Source organism: Scyliorhinus torazame, chromosome 6 (assembly GCF_047496885.1).
Source record: "Scyliorhinus torazame isolate Kashiwa2021f chromosome 6, sScyTor2.1, whole genome shotgun sequence".
Taxonomy (NCBI): domain Eukaryota; kingdom Metazoa; phylum Chordata; class Chondrichthyes; order Carcharhiniformes; family Scyliorhinidae; genus Scyliorhinus; species Scyliorhinus torazame.
The window spans coordinates 5,226,762-5,240,883 of record NC_092712.1 but is presented as its reverse complement, the minus strand read 5'-3'; the positions used below and the strand labels follow the sequence as shown (position 1 = coordinate 5,240,883).

Genomic DNA, 14,122 nt, shown 5'->3' with positions numbered 1-14,122 from the left:
ACTTCACACTTCATCTTCACATAGGCCTCCTTCTTCCTCTTAACAAGAGATTCCACTTCCTTGGTAAACCACGGTTCCCTCGCTCGACGCCTTCCTCCCTGCCTGACCGGTACATACTTATCAAGAACACGCAGTAGCTGATCCTTGAACAAGCCCCACTTATCCAGTGTGCCCAACACTTGCAGCCTACTTCCCCACCTTATCCCCCCCAAGTCACGTCTAATGGCATCATAATTGCCCTTCCCCCAGCTATAACTCTTGCCCTGCGGTGTATACTTATCCCTTTCCATCATTAACGTAAACGTCACCGAATTGTGGTCACTGTCCCCAAAGTGCTCTCCTACCTCCAAATCCAACACCTGGCCTGGTTCATTACCCAAAACCAAATCCAACGTGGCCTCGCCTCTTGTTGGCCTGTCAACATATTGTTTCAGGAAACCCTCCTGCACACACTGTACAAAAAACGACCCATCTATTGTACTCGAACTATATCTTTTCCAGTCAATATTTGGAAAGTTAAAATCTCCCATAATAACTACCCTGTTACTTTCGCTCATATCCAGAATCATCTTCGCCATCCTTTCCTCTACATCCCTAGAACTATTAGGAGGCCTATAAAAAACTCCCAACAGGGTGACCTCTCCTTTCCTGTTTCTAACTTCAGCCCATACTACCTCGGCAGAAGAGTCCCCATCTAGCATCCTCTCCGCCACCGTAATACTGCTCTTGACTAGCAGCGCCACACCTCCCCCTCTTTTGCCTCCTTCTCTGAGCTTACTAAAACACCTAAACCCCGGAACCTGCAACATCCATTCCTGTCCCTGCTCTATCCATGTCTCCGAAATGGCCACAACATCGAAGTCCCAGGTACCAACCCACGCTGCCAGTTCCCCTACCTTGTTTCGTATACTCCTGGCATTGAAGTAGACACACTTCAAACCACCTACCTGAACACTGGCCCCCTCCTGCGATGTCAAATCTGTGCTCCTGACCTCTATACTCTCATTCTCCCTTACCCTAAAACTACAATCCAGGTTCCCATGCCCCTGCTGCATTAGACACACAGATACATGCAGACACACACACACAGACACCCACACACACACACAGATACATGCAGACACACACAGACACACACACACACACGCACACACAGATACATGCAGACACACGCACACAGACACCCACACAGACACACAGATACATGCAGACACACACACAGAGACACACACACACACAGACACACAGATACATGCAGACACACACACAGACACCCACACAGACACACAGATACATGCAGACACACACACACACACACACAGACACACAGATACATGCAGACACACAGACACACACGCACAGACACACAGATACATGCAGACACACACACACAGACACACACACATACATGCACACACAGATACATGCAGACACACGCACACAGACACCCACACAGACACACAGATACATGCAGACACACACGCACAGACACACAGATACATGCAGACACACACACACGCACAGACACACAGATACATGCAGACACACACACACACGCACAGACACACAGATACATGCAGACACACGCACACAGACACCCACACACACACACAGATACATGCAGACACACACACACAGACACACACACACGCACACACACACAGATACATGCAGACACACACACAGACACACACACACATGCACACACAGATACATGCAGACACACGCACACAGACACCCACACAGACACACAGATACATGCAGACACACACGCACAGACACACAGATACATGCAGACACACACACAGATACATGCAGACACACACACACACACACAGATACATGCAGACACACACACACACCCACACAGGCACACAGATACATACAGACACACACACACACACGCACACAGATACATGCAGACACACACACACACGCATAGACACACAGATACATGCAGACACACGCACACAGACACACACACACACGCACAGACACACAGATACATGCAGACACACGCACACAGACACCCACACACACACACAGATACATGCAGACACACACACACGCACACGCAGATACATGCAGACACACGCACACAGACACCCACACAGACACACAGATACATGCAGACACACACACACGCACACGCAGATACATGCAGACACACGCACACAGACACCCACACAGACACACAGATACATGCAGACACACACACATATACATACACACATACACACACATAGACACACACACACAGACACACACACACATAGACACAGACACACAGATACATGCAGACACACACACACATATACATACACACATACACACACATAGACACACACACACAGACACACACACACATAGACACAGACACACAGATACATGCAGACACACACACACACACGCAGAGACACACAGATACATACAGACACACACACACAGACACACACAGACACACACACACATAGACACAGACACACAGATACATGCAGACACACACACACACACGCAGAGACACACAGATACATACAAACACACACACACAGACACTCACACAGACACACATATACATGCAGACACACACACACACATATACATACACACATACACACACACAGACACACACACACAGACACACACATCGACACAGACACACACACACAGACACAGACACACACACACAGACACACACATAGACACAGACACACACACACAGACACACATAGACACAGACACACAGATACATGCAGACACACACACACACACGCAGAGACACACAGATACATACAGACACACACACAGACACACACAGACACACACACACATAGACACAGACACACAGATACATGCAGACACACACACACGCACAGACACACAGATACATACAGACACACACACACAGACACTCACACAGACACACAGATACATGCAGACACACACACACACATATACATACACACATACACACACACACAGACACACACACACAGACACACACATCGACACAGACACACACACACAGACACACACATCGACACAGACACACACACACAGACACACACATAGACACAGACACACACACACAGACACACATAGACACAGACACACACACACAGACACACACAGACACACACACACACAGACACACATAGACACAGACACACACACACATAGACACAGACACACAGACACACATAGACACAGACACACACACACAGACACACACAGAATCACAGAAAACTACAATGCTGAAAGGCCCATCGAGTCTGCACCAACACATGACAGGCCCCAATCTGCCGACCTGATCCCACTTGCCTGCACTGGGCTGATCGCCTTCAATGCTGTGACGGCCAAATGCTCATCCAGGCACCGTTTAAAGGATGTGAGGCAACCGGCCTCTCCCCCCCCTCACCACCCTCTGGCTAAAAAGCAGCTCCATTCTCCCAAAGTGGGACTACTTCCCCCCACCGGGTAAAAAGCTGGCTTTTCACTCTCGCGTTTCCTGCAGAGCAGATGAGCCGATTGCCCGGCGGGGGGGCAGGCGGGGCCCAGAGTAACTCACGCAGCTTTACTCGTGGATACGGTTTGGAGTCCGTGCCTGCCACCTCAAAACACTGGTCACTCCCTCTGACCACTTGCTCAATAACCTCACAGTCTCTCTCCCCGATTTCCAGATCTGCCCCCCCCCCCCGCCCCCCCCATTCTCTTGGGTCAACACACTTCCAGTTTTGAGTCCGCGCATGCACACAGTAGCTGCCTCCAGCGGGCGGGCCGAGCAGCATGGCGGACCCGGGTCACCGGGCACATTGAAAATGTAGCCCCCCCTCCGATCGGCCACGCGCCCGTACATCCGACCACGTGCATCTGTTCTCCTCCCCCCGTGTCCGATCCCCCCCGATCCCCCCCCCCCCCCCCCCCCACCAAGATGGGATTTTGGCACGGGGCTGCAGAGAATCCAGCCCAAGGTTTTTCCTCAAATCCCTCCTGAACCTCCCAACCCCTCACCTTGAACTTGTGTCCCCCTCGTAACTGACCCTTCAACTCAGGGGACCAGCTGCTCCCTCTCCACCCTGTCCGTGCCCCTCAGAATCTTGTCCACCTCGATCAGATCACCCCTCAGTCTTCTCTGCTCCAGAGAAAACAACCCCAGCCTATCCAACCTCTCTCCATAACTGAAATGTTCCACCTCAGCACGATCCTGGTGAATCTCCTCTGCACCCCCTCCAGTGCAATCACATCCTTCCTGTAATGTGGTGACCAGAACTGCACACAGTGCTCCCACTGTGGCCTCACCAAAGTTCTACACAACTCCAACATGACTCCCCTGCTTTGTAATCTATGCCCCGATTGATAAAAGCGAGTGTCCCATGTGCCTTTTTCACCTCCCTATTAACCTGCCCTTCTGCCTTCAGAGATCCATTTACAAACACGCCAAGGTCCCTTTGTTCCTCGGGATTTCCCAGTGTGGTGCCATTCATTGAATATTTCCTTGTTAAATTGCTCCTGCCATGGTGTAACACCTCTCACTTTTCAGGGTTAAATTCCAGCTGCCACGTTTCTGCCCATTTGACCATCCCGTCGATATCTTCCTGTAACCCAAGACACTCGCTCTCACTGTTACCCACCCGGCCAATCTTTGTGTCATCGCAAACTTACTGATCCTGCCCCCCCACATAGTCATCTGTCGTTTATATAAATGATGAACAATAGGAGACCCAGCACAGATCCCTGTGGTACCCCACTGGACACTGGCTCCCAGTCACTAACGCAGCCGTCTGTCATCACCCTCTGTCTCCTACAGCTCAGCCAGCTTTGAATCCACCTGATCAGGTTCCCCTGCATCCCAGGTACATTTGCCTTCTTTATATCTCCCATGTGGGGCCTTGTCAAAAGGCTTTGCTGAAATCCATGTAAACTACATCAACTGCACTACCCTCATCTACACACCCGGTCACATGCTCAAAAATTCAATCGGATTTGTTAGACGTGACCTCCCTGTGACACAGCCACGCTGACTATTCCTGATCAAACCTTGTCTCTCCAAGTGGAGATAGATTCTCTCCTTCAGAATCTTCTCCAGTAGTTTCCCCACCACTGACGTGAGACTCACTGATCTGTAGCTTCCTGGCTTATCCCTACAGCCTTTCTTAAATAGTGGGACCACATTAGGGGCTGGTTTAGCTCAGTGGGCTAGACAGCTGGTTTGTGATGCAGAACAAGGCCAGCAGCGGGTTCGATTCCCGTACCAGCTGAGAATTCTGAATTCTCTCCGTGTACCCGAACAGGCGCCGGAATGTGGCGACTAGGGGCTTTTCACAGTAACTTCATCGCAGTGTTAATGTAAGTGTACTTGTGACAATAAAGATTATTTATTTATTTTATTTACAGGAGCTGTTCTCCAGTTCTCTGGCACCTCTCCCATGCCCAGAGAGGGATTAAACATTTGGGTCAGAGCCCCAGCAATCTCCTCCCTCGCCTCCCACAGCAGCCTGGGACACAATTCATCCGGACCTGGAGATTTGTCCATGTTTAAGCCCTCCAACACCTCCAATACCTTGTCGCTCCCTATGACAACTTTCTCAATAACCTCACAGTTCTCTCTCCCCGATTTCCATATCCGCCTCCCCATTCTCTTGGGTGAAGACAGATGTGGGCGGCACGGTAGCACAGTGGTTAGCACTGTTGCTTGGCAGTGTGAGGGACCCGGGTTTGATTCCCGGTTGGGCCTCTTGGGATTCTGCACGTCCTCCCCGTGTCTGCGTGGGTTTCCTCCGTGTGCTCCGGTTTCCTCCCACAAGTCCCGAAAGACGTGCTGTTCGGTGAATTGGACATTCTGAATTCTCCCTCTGTGTACCCGAACAGGCGCCGGAATGTGGCGACGAGGGGATTTTCCCGTAACTTCATTGTGGTGTTAATGTAAGCCCACTTGTGACAACAATAAAGATTTTTATTAAATATTTGTTCAACACCCAGCAATGTCCTCTGGCTCCACCCACAGATTGCCACCTTGGTTCCTAATGGGCCCCTCTCTGTTCCTGGTTATCCTCTTCCCATTGATATTCTTACAGAATATCTTGGGATTGAATCCAGCGACTCTGTGTAATGCTCTGGGGACCTGGGGTCTCACATGGCAACTGGTGGAATTTGAAATGCATTAGATATAGATAGAGCTTAGGACACAGAACATAGAACAGTCCAGCACAGTACAGGCCCTTCGGCCCACAATGTTGTACCGACCATTTACCCTAATCTAAGATGAACCTAACCTCCACCCCTTCAATTTACTGCTGTCCATGTGCCTGTCCAAGAGTCACTTAAATGTCCCGAATGACTCTGACTCCACCACCTCTGCTGGCAGTGATTCCACACACCCACCACTCTCTGTGTGAAGAACCGACCTCTGACATCTCCCCTATACCTTCTTCCAATCACCTTAAAATTATGTCCCCTCGAGACAGCCATTTCCACCCTGGGGAAAAGTCTCTGGCTATCCACTCTATCCACGCCTCTCATCACCTTGTACACCTCTATCACGTCACCTCTCTGCCTTCTTCGCTCCAGTGAGAAAGGTCCCAGCTCCCTCAACCTTTCTTCATAAGACATGCCCTCCAGTCCAGGCAGCATCCTGGTAAATCTCTTCTGCACCCTCTCCAAAGCATCCACATCCTTCCTATAATGAGGCGACCAGAACTGGACACAATATTCCAAGTGTGGTCTAACCAGGGTTTTATAAAGCTGCAGCAAAACCTCGCGGCTCCTAAACTCAATCCCCCTGTTAATGAAAGCCAACACACCATACAACTTAACAACCCTATCAACCTGGGTGGCAACTTTGAGAGATCTATGTACGTGGGCCCCAAGATCCCTCTGTTCCTCCACACTTCCTTTAACCCTGTATTCAGCATTCAAATTCAACCTTCCAAAATGAATCACTTCACATTTATCGAGGTTGAACTCCATCTGCCACTTCTCAGCCCAGCTCTGCATCCTGTCAATGTCCTGTTGTAACCTGCAACAGCCCGCAACACTATCTACAACTCCAGCAATCTTCATGTCATCGGCAAACTTACTAACCCACCCTTCCACTTCCTCATCCAAGTCATTTATAAAAACCACAAAGCACCGTGGTCCCAGAACAGATCCTTGCGGGACACCATTGGTCACCGACCTCCAGGCGGAATAGCTTCCATCCACTACCCCTCGCTGTCTTCTTTCGGCCAGCCAATTCTGTATCCAGACAGCCAAATTCCGCTGTATCCCATGCCCCCTAACTTTCTGAATGAGCCTACCATGGGGAACTTTAACAAATGCCTTACTGAAATCCATATACACCACATCCACTGCCCGACCTTCATCAATGTGTCTCGTCACATCCTCAAAGAATTCAATGAGGCTTGTGAGGCATGACCTGCCCCTCACAAAGCCATGCTGACTATCTTTAATCAAACTATCTTTTTCTAAATAATCATAAATCCTATCTCTCAGAATCCTTTCCAATATTTTGCTCACCACAGATGTGAGACTGATGGGTCTGTAATTCCCAGGGATTTCCCTTTTCCCTTTCTTGAATGAGGAACAACATTCGCCTCCCTCCAATCATCCGGTACTACTCCAGTGGAGAGTGAGGACGCAAAGATCATCGCCAACGGCGCATCAATCTCCTCCCTCGCTTCCCGTAGTAACCTTGGGTATATCCCGTCAGGCCCAGGGGATTTATCTATCCTGATGCTTTTCAAATTTTCCAGCACATCCTCCTTCTTAATATCAACCTGTTTGAGTCTATTAGCCTGCTTCACACTGTTCTCATGAGCAACAAGGTCCCTCTCTCCAGTGAATACTGAAGCAAAATATTCATTTAGGGCCTCCCCCATCTCCTCAGACTCTTGGCACAAGTTCCCTCCACTATCCCTGATCGGCCCTACTCTCATTCTGATCATCCTCTTATTTCTCACGTAAGTGTAGAACACCTTGGGGTTTTCCCTAATCCTTCCCGCCAGGGCTTTTTCACGTCCCCATCTAGCTTTCCTCAGTCCATTTTTGAGTTCCTTCCTGGCTACCTTGTAACCCTCTAGAGCAGAGTCCGATCCTTGCTTCCTCAACCTTACGTAAGCTTCCTTCTTCCTCTTGACTAGAAGCTCCACCTCTCTTGTCATCCAAGGCTCCTTCACCTTACCATTCCTCGTCTCAGTGGGACAAAACTATCCAGCACTCGCAGCAAGTGCTCCTTAAACAACCCCACACCTGGCCTGATTCGTTGCCAAGCACCAAATCCAATACGGCCTTCCCTCTAGCCAGCCTATCTGCATTATATCTGGAATTAAAAGTCGAATGATGACCATGAAATTGTTATCGATTGTTGTAAAAACCCAACTGGTTCACTAAGAATAATAATCTAATTATTGTCACAAGTAGGCTCACATTAACCCTGCAATGAAGTCACTGTGAAAATCCCCTAGTCACCACATTCCGGCGCCTGTTTGGGTACACAGAGGGAGAATTCAGAATGTCCAATTCACCTAACAGCACGTCTTTCGGGACTTGTGGGAGGAAACCGGAGCACCTTTTGGGAAGGAAATCTGCCGTCCTTACCTGGTGTGACCCACGTGACTCCAGACCCACAGCAATGTGGTTGAGTCTGAACTGGCCGTGTGGGCCAGCTGGTCTTCTGAGGCTGTATAAGGCTCTGGTCAGACCCCATTTGGAGTATTGTGAGAAGTTTTGGGCCCCGTATCGAAGGAAGGATGTGCTGGCCTTGGAAAGGGTCCAGAGGAGGTTCACAAGAATGATCCCTGGAATGAAGAGCTTGTCGTATGAGGAACAGTTGAGGACTCTGGATCTGTACTAGCACAGTGGGCTAAACAGCTGGTTTGTGATGCAGAACAAGGCCAGCAGCGTGGGTTCAATTCCCGTACCAGCCTCCCCGAACAGGCGCCGGAATGTGGCGACTAGGGGCTTTTCACAGTAACTTCATTGAAGCCTACTCGTAACAATAAGCGATTATTATTATTACTCGCTGGAGTTTAGAAAGCGTCATAGATCGCAGTTATATAAATGTGGTCACACCCAAGGTGCAGGCAGAGAAATGGGTGACCACCAGAAAGGGCAGGCAGTCAGTGCAGGAATCCCCTGTGGTTGTCCCCCTCTCGAACAGATATACCCCTTTGGATACTGTCGGGGGGGATAGCCTATCAGGGGAAAACAGCAGCAGCCAGAGCAGTGGCACCACGGCTGGCTCTGATGTTCAGAAGGGAGGGTCAAAGTGCAGAAGAGTAATAGTAATAGGGGACTCTCTAGTCAGGGGCACAGATAGGCGCTTCTGTGGACGTGAAAGAGACTCCAGGATGGTATGTTGCCTCCCTGGTGCCAGGGTCCAGGATGTCTCCGAACGGGTAGAGAGCTTCCTGAAGGGGGAGGGCAAACAGGCAGAGGTCGTTGTACATATTGGTACGAACAACATAGGCAGGAAGGGGCATGAGGTCCTGCAGCAGGAGTTCAGGGAGCTAGGCAGAAAGTTAAAAGACAGGACCTCGAGGGTTGTAATCTCGGGATTACTCCCTGTGCCACGTGCCAGTGAGGCTAGAAATAGGAAGATAGAGCAGCTAAACACGTGGCTAAACAGCTGGTGTAGGAGGGAGGGTTTCCATTATCTGGACCACGGGGAGCTCTTCCGGGGCAGGTGTGACCTGTATAAGAAGGACGGGTTGCATCTAAACCGGAGAGGCATAAATATCCTGGCCGCGAGGTTTGCTAGTGTCACACGGGAGGGTTTAAACTAGTATGGCAGGGGGGTGGGCACGGGAGCAATAGGTCAGAAGGTGAGAGCATTGAGGGAGAACTAGGGAATAGGGACAGTGTGGCTCAGAGGCAGAGCAGACAGGGAGAAGTTGCTGAACACAGCGGGCCTGGTGGCCTGAAGTGCATATGTTTTAATGCAAGGAGTATTACGGGTAAGGCAGATGAACTTAGAGCTTGGATTAGTACTTGGAACTATGATGTTGTTGCCATTACAGAGACCTGGTTGAGGGAAGGGCAGGATTGGCAGCTAAACGTTCCAGGATTTAGATGTTTCAGGCGGGATAGAGGGGGATGTAAAAGGGGAGGCGGAGTTGCGCTACTTGTTCGGGAGAATATCACAGCTGTACTGCAAGAGGCCACCTCAGAGGGCAGTGAGGCTATATGGGTAGAGATCAGGAATAAGAAGGGTGCAGTCACAATGTTGGGGGTTTACTACAGACCTCCCAACAGCCAGCGGGAGATAGAGGAGCAGATAGGTAGACAGACTCTTTTGGAAAAGAGTAAAAACAACAGGGTTGTGGTGATGGGAGACTTCAACCTCCCCAATATTGACTGGGAATCACTTAGTGCCAGGGGCTTAGACGGGCGGAGTTTTTAAGGAGCATCCAGGAGGGCTTCTTAAAACAATATGTAGACAGTCCAACTAGGGAAGGGGCGGTACTGGGCCTGGTATTGGGGAATGAGCCCGGCCAGGTGGTAGATGTTTCAGTAGGGGAGCATTTCGGTAACAGTGACCACAATTCAGTAAGTTTTAAAGTACTGGTGGACAAGGATAAGAGTGGTCCGAGGATGAATGTGCTAAATTGGGGAAGGCTAATTATAACAATATTAGGCGGGAACTGAAGAACATAGATTGGGGGCGGATGTTTGAGGGCAAATCAACATCTGACATGTGGGAGGCTTTCAAGTGGCAGTTGAAAGGAATAAAGGACCGGCATGTTCCTGTGAGGAAGAAGGATAAATACGGCAATTTTCGGGAACCTTGGATGACGAGTGATATTGTAGGCCTCGTCAAAAAGAAAAAGGAGGCATTTGTCAGGGCTAAAAGGCTGGGAACAGACGAAGCCTGCATGGAATATAAGGAAAGTAGGAAGGAACTTAAGCAAGGAGTCCGGAGGGCTAGAAGGGGTCACGAAAAATCATTGGCAAATAGGGTTAAGGAAAATCCCAAGGCTTTTTACAAGTACATAAAAAGCAAGAGGGTAGCCAGGGAAAGGGTTGGCCCACTGAAGGATAGGCAAGGGAATCTATGTGTGGAGCCAGAGGAAATGGGCGAGGTACTAAATGAATACTTTGCATCAGTATTCACCAAAGAGAAGGAATTGGTAGATGTTGAGTCTGGAGAAGGGGGTGTAGATAGCCTGGGTCACATTGTGATCCAAAAAGACGAGGTGTTGGGTGTCTTAAAAAATATTAAGGTAGATAAGTCCCCAGGGCCTGATGGGATCTACCCCAGAATACTGAAGGAGGCTGGAGAGGAAATTGCTGAGGCCTTGAAGAAATCTTTGGATCCTCGCTGTCTTGAGGGGATGTCCCGGAGGACTGGAGAATAGCCAATGTTGTTCCTCTGTTTAAGAAGGGTAGCAAGGATAATCCCGGGAACTACAGGCCGGTGAGCCTTACTTCAGTGGTAGGGAAATTACTGGAGAGAATTCTTCGAGACAGGATCTACTCCCATTTGGAAGAAAATGGATGTATTAGTGAGAGGCAGCATGGTTTTGTGAAGGGGAGGTCGTGTCTCACTAACTTGATAGAGTTTTTCGAAGAGGTCACAAAGATGATTGATGCAGGTGGGGCAATGGATGGTGTCTATATGGACTTCAGTAAGGCCTTTGACAAAGTCCCTCATGGTAGACTAGTACAAAAGGTGAAGTCACACGGGATCAGGGGTGAGCTGGCAAGGTGGATACAGAACTGGCTAGGCCATAGAAGGCAGAGAGTAGCAATGGAGGGATGCTTTTCTAATTGGAGGGCTGTGACCAGTGGTGTTCCACAGGGATCAGTGCTGGGACCTTTGCTCTTTGTAGTATATATAAATGATTTGGAGGAAAATGTAACTGGTCTGATTAGTAAGTTTGCAGACGACACAAAGGTTGGTGGAATTGCGGATAGCGATGAGGACTGTCGGAGGATACAGCAGGATTTAGATTGTCTGGAGACTTGGGCGGAGAGATGGCAGATGGAGTTTAATCCGGACAAATGTGAGGTAATGAATTTTGGAAGGTCTAATGCAGGTAGGGAATATACAGTGAATGGTAGAACCCTCAAGAGTATTGAAAGTCAAAGAGATCTAGGAGTACAGGTCCACAGGTCATTGAAAGGGGCAACACAGGTGGAGAAGGTAGTCAAGAAGGCATACGGCATGCTTGCCTTCATTGGCCGGGGTATTGAGTATAAGAATTGGCAAGTCATGTTGCAGCTGTATAGAACCTTAGTTAGGCCACACTTGGAGTATAGTGTTCAATTCTGGTCGCCACACTACCAGAAGGATGTGGAGGCTTTAGAGAGGGTGCAGAAGAGATTTACCAGAATGTTGCCTGGTATGGAGGGCATTAGCTATGAGGAGCGGTTGAGTAAACTCGGTTTGTTCTCACTGGAACGAAGGAGGTTGAGGGGCGACCTGATAGAGGTCTACAAAATTATGAGGGGCATAGACAGAGTGGATAGTCAGAGGCTTTTCCCCAGGGTCGAGGGGTCAATTACTAGGGGGCATAGGTTTAAGGTGAGAGGGGCAAGGTTTAGAGTAGATGTACGAGGCAAGTTTCCTACACAGAGGGTAGTGGGTGCCTGGAACTCGCTACCGGAGGAGGTGGTGGAAGCAGGGACGATAGTGACATTTAAGGGGCATCCTGACAAATACATGAATAGGATGGGAATAGAGGGATACGGACCCAGGAAGTGTAGAAGATTGTAGTTTAGTCGGGCAGCATGGTCGGCACGGGCTTGGAGGGCCGAAGGGCCTGTTCCTGTGCTGTACATTTCTTTGTTCTTTGTAGAAGGATGAGGGGGGATCTTATTGAGACTTACAAGATACTGCGAGGCCTGGATAAAGTGGACGTGGAGTGGATGTTTCCACTTGTGGGAAAAACTAGAAGCAGAGGACACAATCTCAGACTAAAGGGACGACCCTTTAAAACAGAGATGAGGAGGAATTTCTTCAGCCAGAGGGTGGGGAATCTGTGGAACTCTTTGCCGAAGAAGGCTGTGGAGGCCAAATCACTGAGTGTCTTTAAGACAGAGATAGATAGGTTCTTGATCAATAAGGGGATCAGGGGTTATGGGGAGAAGGCAGGAGAATGGGGATGAGAAAATATCAGCCATGATTGAATGGCGGAGCAGACTCGATGGGCCGAGTGGCCTAATTCTGCTCCTATGTCTTATGGTCAAGAGCAATTAAGGACGGGCAATTTTGGCCCAGCCAGAGAGAGCTAGACTGTGTGAATAAATAGCAGACAGAGATCCTGCATAGTTACCTTGTCCATGTTTGAAATTAGCTGTAACGGATGCACATTCATTCCTTACCTGTGGAGGGATGGGAATTCGCAATCCCCATGAGACAGGCCAACACCAGCAGGGAGTGAGGAGACATTCTGTCAAACAGACACAACACAGGACAATGTTACTCACTGAAAATGGCCCTGCTGTTGGAGAGAGGATTTCTGTGTCACTGACAGATATCATTTAGAGTTTAATTCACATGTATTGGCTAAACTGACGCTCCACATCCATGTTGGGAAGATATTAACTTTTCTCTCACTAACAGTTCAGTTCTGTTGGCTCCCTCTACACTGTCCCCATCAAACACTCCCAGGACAGGTACAGCACGGGGTTAGATACAGAGTAAAGCTCCCTCTACACTGTCCCCATCAAACACTCCCAGGACAGGTACAGCACGGGGTTACATACAGAGTAAAGCTCCCTCTACACTGTCCCCATCAAACACTCCCAGGACAGGTACAGCACGGGGTTACATACAGAGTAAAGCTCCCTCTACACTGTCCCCATCAAACACTCCCAGGACAGGTGCAGCACGGGGTTAGACACAGAGTAAAGCTCCCTCTACACTGTCCCCATCAAACACTCCCAGCACAGGTACAGCACGGGGTTAGACACAGAGTAAAGCTCCCTCTACACTGTCCCCATCAAACACTCCCAGGACAGGGACAGCACGGGGTTAGATACAGAGTAAAGCTCCCTCTACACTGTCCCCATCAAACACTCCCAGGACAGGTACAGCACGGGGTTAGATACAGAGTAAAGCTCCCTCTACACTGTCCCCATCAAACACTCCCAGGACAGGTACAGCACGGGGTTAGATACA

General features: G+C 49.4%; 1 protein-coding gene across 1 annotated transcript in view; it reads right to left on the bottom strand.

Annotated features, from left to right (window-relative positions):
- Window positions 1–14,122, bottom strand: part of LOC140424652 (fucolectin-5-like) — a 38,490-nt gene that overhangs the window by 20,739 nt on the left and 3,629 nt on the right. Inside the window, exon 2 of the mRNA XM_072507896.1 lies at window positions 13,324–13,391. Within this exon, the coding sequence (XP_072363997.1) occupies window positions 13,324–13,390 (67 nt within the window). The 5' untranslated portion in view covers window position 13,391. The remainder of the gene's footprint in view (window positions 1–13,323; window positions 13,392–14,122) is intronic.